This window comes from Garra rufa, chromosome 10 (genome assembly GCF_049309525.1).
Source record: "Garra rufa chromosome 10, GarRuf1.0, whole genome shotgun sequence".
Classification (NCBI taxonomy): Eukaryota; Metazoa; Chordata; class Actinopteri; order Cypriniformes; family Cyprinidae; genus Garra; species Garra rufa.
This window is the reverse complement of record NC_133370.1, coordinates 45,567,884-45,580,867: the sequence shown is the minus strand read 5'-3', so window position 1 is coordinate 45,580,867 and position 12,984 is coordinate 45,567,884. Positions and strand designations below refer to the sequence as shown.

Sequence of the window (12,984 nt, the reverse complement as noted above, 5' to 3'; positions counted from 1 at the left end):
TTAAGCACTTGAAGGTAATGGGCTTGGAAGTCCAAACGGCTCTGTTTCAGTGTCAAAATCAGAGCCACCAGCCACAAGATAGTGTTTACATACACACTGCATTCAAGCAAGTTCTTGCACTTTGTCTTTTTTGTTTTTGTAGCTTTTGGAAAGCGACGGAAGCCCTCAGAACCCCTATAAATTGTGCTGAAAATTTCCTTTTGTATTATTGCAATTAAACCCTCTCTTTTAACATTTCTATTCAAGAATTCAGTTAAATGGGGCCCAACCATGGATTTGCACCATCTACATCCCTGCATAATTTACTACAGCTGGTCATCAGACTACATTTAACTGCAAAACAACTGGAATCACATGCAAACCACAATATCATTTAAAAAAATCTTCATACTGAGAAAGAAAAAAAGCTTTGCTTTAGCTTATCATATGACCCTGGACCACAAAACCAGTCATAAGGGTAAATTTATTTTGAAACTGAATAAATAAGCTTTCCATTGGTGTATGGTTTGTTAGGATAGGACAATATTTGGTTGAGATACAACTATTTGAAAATCTGGAATCTGAGGGTGCAAACAAATCTAAATATTGAGAAAATTAACTTTAAAAGTTGTCCAAATGAAGTCTTAATGCATATTACTAATTAAAAATGAAGTTTTGATATATTTAAGGTAGAAAATTGACAAAATATCTTCATGGAACATGATCTTTACTTAATATCCTAATGATTTTTGGCATTAATTTTGACCCTTATAATGTATTTATGGCTATTGCTACAAATATACCCATACTACTTAAGACTGGTTTTGTGGTCCAGGGTCACATTTGTGCCAACACCGTTTCAGCCTCTTCATTAAAAATGGTCATAAGATGCCTAATTAAACACATACTCAAAATAAATTAGCTGTACGCATGACATCCACACTTAATGCAAGTCATATGGTGCGACCTTGTGACATGTGACCACTTTTGGCTGGTGCTCTAATCTATAGCTTAAAGAATCTTATGGTGTGTGCCGTGTATCATGAGTACTTGTCTGTCAGAGATAAGAGATGCTCTACATTTCAGAGTCCTCAAGGTAACAAGATGACTTCTAAAAACACAAATGAATGCTTCCTCATTTGCTCGCTCCTCTGTCCTTCAGTTTGTGACCCATAAATCGACGATGGAATGAGCAATCTTAAAGGACACTCAATTCTCTAAGTGCACTGCGAGGAGCGAGGAAATAAAAGGAAGCTTCCAGAGGCGCTAGGAGTATTTGTTGCTCAAAAATTCATTTTAACACATGTTTTACCTTTGCAGTTCAAATAAACCATACATTTCACGTATTTTATTAGGGCATCTTTTTGTGCCATTTTGACCCAGAGAAGATTTTTCTTTTTACTGAAAATGCTAGTTAATGTTATCAGATTGGACTAAATATTGCCCCCCCCCCCGTGTTAATTTTTTTTTAATTAGCACAGGGTTTTATATTTATTTTTGAAACTGACCGTTCTTAGACCTCAATGATTAGAGCTTGCATATCAGTTTTTGATAAAAAAAAAGACCTTTTTTTTTTTAGATAAATGGCAATTTTCACTCATAAACTAAGGTGCATACACTCAAAACACTAAATTTTCAGATCTTTCCGCACAGCACAAGGGTTATTATTTTTTTTACAAACTTCCTAAAAAACCAAACCTGAACAGCCTGAGGGAATAAATCCTTCAAGTAATTAAGAATAGTCCAAAATGCAATGAAACTGTCCAACAATTCCTCTGTGCTCAGTTTCATTCCTTGTGTGCTTTCATCACATCTTACTTGGTAGAAAACAAGTGCGAGAAAAGTAATTAAGGATGCTCAATTTAAGAAATTTTTCCATTTGCCTTTGCTTGTTATAAATAACTGATTGCTCAATGTTTTTTTTTTAGCTCAGAAAATGCATTGATGCAACGAAGATTACTCAAATACATGCTGACTGAATGTTCAATATCAGGCCAAAATCTTATATGTCCTAACTCTTGCTTTCACTGAAGCATACAAGATGCTTGAAATTTAATAATGCTGGATTAAATTATCATTCTTAAAATAATGCTTATTTTTTCAATGTAACATTTTTAAATGTTAAGCTAACAATCCACTTTGTTATTTAATTTATTTATATTAAATGAGAAAAATGTAAACCAGAAACATTTCACTAGTAGTCACAGGCGTTTGGACTAGATTAAAACAAGATTTTGGTTTAGGATTAGTCACATGTAATTATGCATAATCTATTGTTATTACTATAATAAATACATGTAATGCAAGGACACAAAAAAGAAAATGTTAACCAAAACAACTTATAAAAACCTTTTAGCTATAGGTGAGTGAATTTCACAAAAACAGGTCATACTTTAGTCCAAAATTAATAATTTTGCATCAAGAAATGCTTTTTTTTAGGTCTATTAAGAATTAAATTAATGCTAATTTTTTCCAATGTAACATTTTTAAAATGTTAAGCTAACAATTCACTTATATACAACTTATAAAAATCTTTTAGCTACAGGTGAGTGAATTTCACAAAAACAGGTCACACAAAAAAAAATGCTTATTTTTTAAACCAGAAACATTTTCACTAGTAGTCACAGACATTTGGACAAGAGTGTGACCTGTTTTTGTAAAATTCACTCACCTATAGCTATATAATTACATGCAACTAATCCTAAACCAAACTCTTCTAATCCAGTCTAAACGCTTGTGACTACTAGTGAAAATGGTTTGCATTTTTTTTCAGTTTAATATAAAATAAATTAAATAACAAAGTGAAATGTTAGCTTAACATTTAAAAATGTCACATTGAAAAAATTAGCATTAATTTAAGAATGATAATTTAATTCTTAATAGACCTAAAATAAACATTTCTTTATGCAAAATTTTTCATTTTGTTAATTGTGCATCAAGAAATGCTTATTTTTTAAACCAGAAACATTTTCACTAGTAGTCACAGACGCTTGGACTGGATTAGGACAAGAGTTTGGTTTAGGATTAGTTGCATGTAATTATGCATAATCTATTGTTATTACTATAATAAATACATGCAACGCAAGGACACAAAAAATAAAGTTACCCAAAGCAACTTATAAAAACCTTGTAGCTACAAATAGGTGAGTGAATTTCACCAAAACAGGTCACACTTTAATCCAAAATGAATAATTTTGCGTCAAGAAATGCTTATTTTAGGTCTATTAACAATTTAATTATTCTTAAATTAATGCTCATTTTTTTTTAATGTAACATTTTTTAATGTTAAGCTAACATTACACTTTGTTATGCAATTTATTTTATATTAAATGAGAAAAATGCAAACCAGAAACATTTTCACTAGTAGTCACAGACGTTTGGACTGTTCACATACAGCTTCCATATTTACAAAAAGCCACAAATACAAACAAAACCCCAACTATAAATAAATCTATCCAAGCACATCTCTGTATTGTTATTTACACTCCGTATATTAGATACTACGCTGCATAATGCGTTACACATGTATTACATGCATATAATTAAAGCATAAAGCAGCAGTTTCACTTTGAAACATACAGAACGCGATGAATACAATCAGCTACGAGAGTAGAAAAGCAAAAAATAAACATTTATAAAGAATCAATCAACATTATAATAGCACTTCACAACTTTACTGTATCATCAACAAAAAAGATGATGCAACTGGCGACCCTCACATTTCATTTAAAGCTACCGCTCGTTTAAACTCACCTGAAAAAAACCTGGAGATAAACCTCACATACATCGGGGAAAAAACGTGATCAAATACGGGGAGAAATGTCTTTCTCCCTTCGCCTATAATCTTCCTCTCTCCCTCAGGTGACTGATTTTCGCATGAGAGCCATTACTGATGCTTCGATGGCGTCATCAGGCGGCGACGCGCTTCAGATCTTTAGAACATCCGCTTTCTGAACCCGCGCCGAACTGCACATGATGTAGACATCATTCGTACAAGGAAACGCCTCACGCACAGTTTTAAAAAATAGTATTTTTTGTCACATCGCACCGAATAGAATTAATCGACAAGACAATGTTTGTCGGTGTTAAAAAACAGCTGAGTTAAAAAAATAATAATAATAACAAAGGCAGGCGGTTTCCCGGATGTTGTGGAAAGCTAAGGCCTGATTCTTCAACTACACACGTGTTAACATCTCAGCGCTTTTAAGAGACTGAAAGTGTGTCTGAATGAGCAGAAGTCATGTTCGGCTCATCGAGGTCTGGAGGGGTCAGAGGGGGTCAGGATCAGTTCAACTGGGACGATGTGAAAGTGGATAAACACAGAGAGAACTATTTGGGTGAGTATTTAGCTAACAGCTCTAGCTGCTGCGGCTAGCAACTTTATTAGTCTAACGTTACGCTATTATTGTGCGAGATATACACAAAGCAATCAGGAAAATATGCGATTTTATTCATATACACATGCACACAAGACTTATTTTGCACGTGCACACTTAATAATAACTGATTTGTGCTAACATTGTAGCTCACGCTTGATAACTTATTCAAAACGCTAATAAGATTAGCTGTGTAACGTTAGCTTGAATGCATTTCTGTAAACATATTGCTAATCCATGATGTCAGCATGGCTGATTGTCCTCTGTGGTGACGCTGTATTAATGTCTGTTTGTTGAATAAAGTTTTTCGGATTTTAGTGTAGCGTTAACGTTAAACGCAGACATTCCTACCTTTTTCCTTGGTGTGGTCTCTCATTACATCGTCTGCTTATTTAATGTGTCGGACACAGCTGTGCCTTTTATAGCTGTAGACGTGTTGAACTTTCTAGTTAAGGTACTCAGAGTGAGTGGCACGAGACGTGGTCGCAACTCGGTACTTTACAAACCCTACTATGGCGAAGAATGAGCTTCTTAATATTAATGAGGTCACGAGGGCGTTGCGTGGTAACCTGGCTCCAGCGTCGTGCGGGAATTCCATAGAGCGCATGCGTAGCTCATTAATATTTCTGAAGCGCAGGCTGGGGTTATGAATATTTAATAGGCATGGTGACGTCAGTCGTAACGCAAGCTGTTTAATATTCACAAAAAAACGTCCTCATAGTAGGATTTATAATTTGATGTACTACAGTTTTTTTGTTTTGTTTGCCAAGACATTCAGTTGACCTTTAATTTTATTTACATAGTTGCTTGCTTGTCTTTTCTCTATCAGTCAGGTCAGCATGAGTTTGGCATATTGATTCAGCATTTCCATGCAGGGTTATTATAGGAAGCTAAAACTAAAATTAAAACCCTTTAAAATGAACCCCTTTAAATATTTTGTTAACATGAATAAAATATTATTTATTTATAAAATTATTTATGCTAGTTGCCAAGGCAAAAGGTTTCATTTTTATTCAGTTTAACTTGATGTAATAAAATATAGTAAAACTAAAATATAAATGAATAAAAACTATACAAAGTAAAATGTAAAAATAACAGCAGATTCAAAATATTAACACAAATGAATAATTAATTGATAAAAATAAATAGTTTAAGTGAATAAAAATATTAGTTTTTATAAAATTTAATAAAATGTTTTCCTGCCCCATTAAAAACTTATTAACATCGTTATTAAATCTTTTTGTCATTAACTGAATTTTTTTTATCTTCATTTCAACATTTCTCATTTTTACTTTAACTTGATGTACTAAAACATGACTAAAACATTAGCTAAAAGTGGAAAATATACAAATTATGACTGATTTAAAATATGAAACAAAAAGTAATAGTTTTAATATTTTCTTAAAAAAAAAAAAAAAAAAAAAAAAAAAAAAAAATATATATATATATATATATATGTATGTATGTATATACATATACATTTTAGAATATTTATAATATGTCATAATCTGTATATGTATAATCTGTGTATAGGGCCATATTATGATATTATTTTTATGAGAGTTAAGCAAATTTCCCCTAAATTCTTATTACCATAATGCAAATAAATAATTGTATCTTTATTTCAACATTTCTCATTTTTACTTAGTTTAACTTGATGTACTAAAACATGACTAAAACATTAGCTAAAAATGGAAGATATAAAAACTATGATTTAAAATATAAAACAAAAAGTAACTTTTTTAATAGTTAAAAAAATGTTTACAATAAAAACTAAACCTTTAAAAAAAAATCCCTTTCAAACATTTTAAGCTCTTGAATATATATACCACAATGCAAATAAATATAATTCTTAATACAGGAATTAATATTTGTTTGCTTTAATTAAAACTGACATAAATTAAATAATTTAACCTTTATAACAGTCTAATCTTTAATAACATAATATTATTTTTCAACATTGTAGGACTGAGAATAAGATTTATGTACTTTGCAGTGATGAAAAGTGCAGGAAAATGTGCTTAATCGGTCACATGTTTCTTTTTCCTTGCCCTAAATATAAATATGATGAAATATGATTTGGATAGGTTTTTAGCAGGTTGTGTTAGATTTACCAAAGGTCCTGTTTTGATTTTTTTTCAGGGAATTCTCTCATGGCACCAGTTGGCCGGTGGCAGAAAGGCAAGGATTTGACATGGTACGCCAAAGATAAGAAGGGCGCACCTCTGTCTAAAGAGCAGGAGATGGCAGCCGTACGGGAGGCAGAGCAGGAGGCCATGTTAGCAGCACTGTGAGTGTGACTGAATCGTCAGTAAAGTGCAGAAAATCAGTAAACATCTCCATTGTCTTATCCTATGTATTTTTGTATATTTTAGGGGTCATAAAACGATCAAGAAACAACCAACTGGTCTTACCAAAGAGGTTTGCATTTGTCAACATCCAAACAATAAATGATTTGTACAATTTCTTGTTATTTCTCATACATTTTTGTCCCGCTTTTCGTTGCTGGTAGGATCTTGCCGATGTGTGCCGGAGGGAAGGGGAGGCAGAAGAACGGGACGTGGACAGGGTCTCTGGGCTTGGAAGCTCTAGGTAAAGCAGGGCTCGAAATTAACTTTTTTACTTGGTAGCACTGGTGCTCCCAACTTCAAGAAGTTAGGAGCACTAAAAAAAATTTTAGGAGCACCCAATTTCTTTATAGTGATGCGCCGATCTTGATTCTTCATGGCTGATTCTGATTGCAGATGTTTTACAAGCAAATTGTCTGATTCTGAAAGCCTTTTTAAGCAAGGGACAAGATTGAATGAAAATATGAGTACATGAACAAGATGCTTGTTTTTAATAAAGCCATTTAAATTAGAAGCAACCACTGCATTTTTAAACAATCTACAGTAGAAACAACAAAAAACCAACAACACTTCTTTCTTAGTCGCGTAGACAATAAATGCAGCCATAATCAAAGTAGGCTACTCTTTCAATATTCAAAGTGCAAATAGAGACCGATATTTTTTTTTTTTTTTCCAAGCATGATACAGAGACAATTACACAACGTATAATAGCCCACATACTAATAACAGCCTAGATATTTTATGTAGCCTAATTTGCGCGATTAGGGAGTCGCTCTCTAAACGTGGGGTATTAAAATTGCTTTTGAATGCGAGTGCGTGTTTTACTTTTGGTTTCGTTTTGATGATTGCGTGAAACTCTCAGCGGCGCTGAACGTGCGTTCTACAGTACAAGAGATTACTTTAACAAACCATTTGAAAGTGGGAGGACACAAACAAGATTTTGAAAAGTGTGTCCCCAGTGGAAATTACGCACCTGAGGCGGACACGGAGGCGTAACAGAGAGATGATGAGATTCTGGTATTTTTCTTCATCAGGGCTGGACCGAGAGGAATGGTGCTTTCCAAGCAAGAAAAAGAAGCTGTAAAAATGGGTTTGCCAGTTTTCACGGTATGTAGACATGAATAATTAATGTTTATTATAATTAATAATTAATGCTAAAAATCACTGATCTTGATTTATTTATTTATTGTCAGCATCACAAATCTGATAGACCACCAGAAGCCAGTAAGAAGCCTGATGAGGCCAACAAGCTGGATAAAGAAGATAAAAGGTATAATATACACTATCAGAGATTTTTTAATGTTTTTAAATAAGTCTCTTCTGCTCACCAAGCCTGCATTTATATGATCCAAAGTACAGCAAAAACAGTAAAATACTGAAATAGTTTGTCTATTTAAAATAATTGTTTTCTCTTTGAATATATTTTAAAATAATGTATTCTTGTGTTTTTAAAGCTGAATTTTTAGCCTCTTTACTCCAGTCACATGATCCTTCAGAAATTATTCTAATATTCTGATTTGCTGCTCAAAAAACATTTATTATTATTATTATTATTATTATTATAAAAAAGCTGAGTAGAATTTTTTTCAGGTTTTTTTTTGATGAACAATGAAATGAAATAAAATATTTTGTAACATTATAAATGTCTTTATCATCATTTTTGATCAATTGAAAGCATCCTTGCTAAATAAAAGTATTAATTTCTTAAATTTTTTTGCCAAAAAAAAACCCCCTAAAAAGTATACATAATTATATATATTCATATAAATGAAAACATGAAAAATCTTACTGTTCAATAACTTTTGACTGGGAGTTTGTATGTGTTTGTGTGGTATAAAAGCAAGAAATTATTTAATATCTTTTATGGTCAAAAATGATGTGAAAAAAATTACAACATGGAATGGAATAAATATGAGAATTTGTGAGTACAAAAACATAAGTTGAGTACTGATATTAATTACAGATCTGACAAAAAGAAGAAGAGTAAAAAGGAGAAGAAAAGTAAGAAGGAGAAAAAGAAGAAAAAAGAGAAAACGAAGCACAGAAGCAGAAGCGACTCTTCAGATTCAGACTCTGAAAGCTGCAGTAAAAGGTAAACTGTCTATAGTTTTTTTCATCCTGTCAATAAACTAAATTAAGTACTTCTTATTACTTTTTGTTGTACTGTAGGTGAGATTTCCCCCCCTGATGTATAACACAATGTGTTCACAAGAGGGCGTTGTAACACAGTTTAATAATTTTATTTCATTACATCTTTCAGTTAGAATTTCCTTTTTCTTGTAAGATAATCTTTTTGAAGACAGTGGTACATCTATGTTTGCTTTGAAGAAAATGATCACACTGTGGCTCTGTTCAAAAAACGAAGTGAGCTGTCTTCTAAAGTATTTGTCTATTCAGTCATTTACCTTAATATTTGCATATCAAAGCAATTTGCAAACAAGGCTAATATAAGCAGAGTGATTTGCAATGCAATGAGTTTGACATAAGCATGTTTCGAAAGTAGCAAAACAATACTTATGAGCATAAAAATACCACATGCAAATAATGAGTAAAATTGTCAAATTTAATTAAATTTTCAGTTGCAGTAAGCAATTGCTATTAAATTAGTATTTTATAAATGATATACCATTTAAAAAGATGAAAACCTTTAGATTTGATTTGCCTGCCTGGTGTTCCTTTACCATCGACATTGGCTTCATGAAGTGTCACTGTTTTATATGTGCCTGTCTGCGACCTGTCAACAATTTGTTAACTATTAACAATTGGTAAACAACCAAGGACATTGTGGTAAATTAATTCGAAAACTGAATGTTGTGTTTTGCATCAAAATATAAAATTGAATAGGTTATGTTTGACAACAGATGTTAATGTAAATGTTACAATCTTAGTTGGTAGATTACTTGCAAATTGTAGTCTGTTACGTATCACAAATTACATGATAAAAATTATAGTTAGTAATGTAATATGTTTTATACATATTTCAGATAATGTACTCTGAAAACTTTTTGAATAGTGTTAGACTTTTGACCTTATCACATTTTTCTGTTACACGACATTTAAAAAAAAAAACATAAAGAAAATATATTCCATTCTAAATTTAAATTAAAAATCAATCAAAGTAAAACACTTGAATGCTAAAAATATAAGTTTTATTTGCCTGCCTGTGTGTCAGTTTGAACTAAGGGTGGGCGATATGACCTAAAATTAATATCACGGTATTTTTCATCTTTTGAACAGTGACGGTATAATATCACGGTGTTACTTTTTTTTTGGTACATTTTGGGAGGAGTAGCCTGTCCTGTCCCTTTAGTATGTGAATAAAGTTAATATTTTTATAATATAATAAGTAAATGGTAGGTATCCTTATCAAAAAGAGACATGGGAGAGTATGCATTCTTAACATATTTATTTTGCAAAAAAAACCCTAAAGATCTTAGTGAACGGTGTACAACAAAACAAAAGTTATTTTTTATTGAAATTTAATTTCTGCAATATTTAAAACCTTTCAATAACTGGGGGAAATCAACCCATGGCAACCGTTTAAAAGTAGACCAGTTCTGTGGGGAAAAACGCGGACTTGGCAACCCTGCATCCAACACGAGCTGCTGGAGTTAAAGTCATTGCACACATGAGTACGAAATTTTTGTCCGAGATTTTTGCACGTTAAAAAAAAATACAGGTTATGTTAATCGACTTTACACACTGCCTCTGAAACTTTCGTCCGTCATAAAAAAAACAAAACAAAAAACGGATCGTGATTACAAACATAGACTGGAGGATTTGCTGCAATCTTGTACTCACTGACAAATATCTATTAACGTTATAAGATGTGCTGCTCCCTTTACACAGAGTGTGCGTTATCGCAAAATCGAAAGTAAAAGTATTTTTAATTTGTGATCCGCTGTGTAAATCCTTCGGCCGGCCGCCGGGAAAAGTCCCGGTCGTCCCGATTGCCACTCCGCCCCTGGTATAGGCTACAGACCCGAACTTTCTTCACGGTGTTTCACCAGTCGTTTAATGGCCACTCCCCTTTTACCTACCACCTGCAAAGCTAATACGAATATGGGAGAGCGGGGCACAACCTAACACTCTTTGAATTTCGCGGTTTATGTAAATCCACTTGGGGTTCAGAGTACAATATTTATCCACATTATTTTCACATTTGTCTAGTACTAATATATCGCTTTGTTTCATATTTACAGTGTATACGTTTTTCGTTATTTACCTCAAAAGAAAGGAAGTGAAACGTGACAACATGCCCCGTAGGTGGGATACATTGTAACATCGGAGGGGCACGTTGTAACATTACCATATGACAGCTTAAAATGTTATCTGATCGAATTAAAAAAATATACACAACAAACTAAAATATTTTGTCAGTAAAATACATGTGTTAACTTTCTCAAATGAAGTAATGACGTTTAAAAAAAAAAAAAAATAATAATAATAATCTAATTTTGGAGTTTGACAATTGGACACATCGCAACAATGCTTTGAACGGCCCTGATCGCAACACACAGCTGTACAGTAGTTCAAAACAATGTAGACAAATAGATGAAACACATTTAGACATTCAGAAAAACACTCCCTCCCTCCACACACAGCTCTCATACAGTCCCTGACAAAAGACTTGTCGCTTATCTATTTTGTAGAAACACCTGCTATTAACCTGACTTTTAGTTAATCAATTGGTGTTAGAAATAGCTCATATGAAAAGCTAAAACCCTCCCAAATGACGTTTAATGCACTGAAATAAATTAGTTTCACTGAAAAAAGATTTGTCATTTAATCAAGACAGAAAGGTCAAATTTTGGCAAGACAAAAGTTTTGTCGCCTATACAGAAATTGAACAAATTTACTGCAAATACAAAAATATGTCAGCAAATTAAGTAGTGGTGCTGTGAGATCCAAATTTAATATCTTGAAGGACTGCATCCATGCGGTTTGGCAAGGATTCATACAATTTATTGATGAAGTCATCAGGAATAGCAAAGAAAGCAGTCTTGCATGCCTCCCAGAGTTCATCAATATTCTATGGTTTCGTCTTCCATGCTTCCTCTTTCATCCTACCCCACACATGCTCAATGATTTTTATGTCTGGTGACTGGGCTGGCCAATCCTGGAGCATCTTGATCTTCTTCGCCTTGAGGAACTTTGATGTGGAGATGGAAGTATGCGATGGAGCACCATCCTGCTGCAGAATTTGGCCTCTTTTATGGTTGGGAATATAAGAGGTAGCTACGATTTCTTGGTATTTTAGACTATTGATGTTGCCTTCCACCCTGCAGATCTCTCGCACACCCCCATACTGGATGTAACCCCAGACCATGATTTTTCCGCCACCAATCTTCACTGTTTTCTGGGTGAATCTCGGATCCATGCGGGCTCCAGTAGGTCTCCTGCAATATTCGCGGCGACCGTGGTGTAATTCAACAGAAGATTCATCTGAAAAATCCACCTTCTGCCATTTTCCAGCGTCCATCCTTTTAGCAGGCTGTGGGCCTTGGCAGATGCCACAGGGTTTTTCAATCGTCTTTTGTTTAGTGCTGGCTTCTGGGCTCTGATTCGACCATGGAGGCCATTTTGAGACAGAATCTGACAAACTGTTCTGGTTGATACAGGGACTTCAGGTGACCAGGTCTCGTGGAGCTCTGCTGCAGTGGAAAATGGGCTGGCCTTGGATTTTCGAGCCAACAAACGGTCCTCTCGAGCAGTTGTCTGGCGGGGTCTGCCTGACCTGGGCTTGTCAAAAACGTCTCCAGTCTCTTCAAATCTTTTTTTTACCTCTGTACTTGATGCTGAGACACATTAAGGTGTCTGCCACATCAGCAGTGGATCTGGTCTTCAGCCTCTTGATAATCACTTAGGCATGTTTGCAGAGGTCTAGTTGCAGTTGATGTGAAGGTCTAGTGTACTGGGGTTCATTTTATACACACCTGAGACCTAATTGATCCATTATTAGTCACATGTTAAGCTCAAATGTCAAGGCGACAACACTTATGTCTTTGCAAAAATTGACTCAATGGGCTTTACCAAGCTGTGAATATTAGAATACTTTTTGACAGTTTCGTTTTGCACTGAAACATTATTACCAAAGCTTTTGGGATTAAAATGAGCTTTTTCTTGTAAAAAAAATCTTGATTAGAAATATATTTCAGCAGCACTTCAAGTCAATGTGTACACAAGCGACAAGACTTTTGTCAGGGACTGTACATTCATAAAGTCTCTCAGTGGAATTGCACGCACCAGCCACTAGTGGGAGACAAAAATATGATGTTTCC

The 12,984-nt window shown here is 33.8% G+C and overlaps 2 protein-coding genes across 3 annotated transcripts in view; one reads left to right on the top strand and one right to left on the bottom strand.

Annotated features, from left to right (window-relative positions):
* guk1a (guanylate kinase 1a) overlaps positions 1-4,845 on the bottom strand; it is a 33,613-nt gene extending 28,768 nt beyond the window's left edge. The window contains exon 1 of one of the 2 annotated variants that reach the window (XM_073848679.1): positions 4,707-4,845. In XM_073848679.1, coding sequence (XP_073704780.1) covers positions 4,707-4,731 — 25 coding nt within the window. In that variant the 5' untranslated portion in view covers positions 4,732-4,845. Of the gene's footprint in view, positions 1-3,732; positions 3,866-4,706 lie in introns of those variants that run through there. The other variant, XM_073848678.1, reaches the window with a different exon arrangement.
* Positions 3,952-12,984, top strand: part of c10h1orf35 (chromosome 10 C1orf35 homolog) — a 15,741-nt gene continuing 6,708 nt past the window's right edge. The window contains exons 1-7 of the mRNA XM_073848676.1: positions 3,952-4,316; positions 6,498-6,645; positions 6,731-6,776; positions 6,868-6,947; positions 7,738-7,810; positions 7,897-7,973; positions 8,667-8,795. Of these exons, the coding sequence (XP_073704777.1) occupies positions 4,220-4,316; positions 6,498-6,645; positions 6,731-6,776; positions 6,868-6,947; positions 7,738-7,810; positions 7,897-7,973; positions 8,667-8,795 (650 nt within the window). The 5' untranslated portion in view covers positions 3,952-4,219. The remainder of the gene's footprint in view (positions 4,317-6,497; positions 6,646-6,730; positions 6,777-6,867; positions 6,948-7,737; positions 7,811-7,896; positions 7,974-8,666; positions 8,796-12,984) is intronic.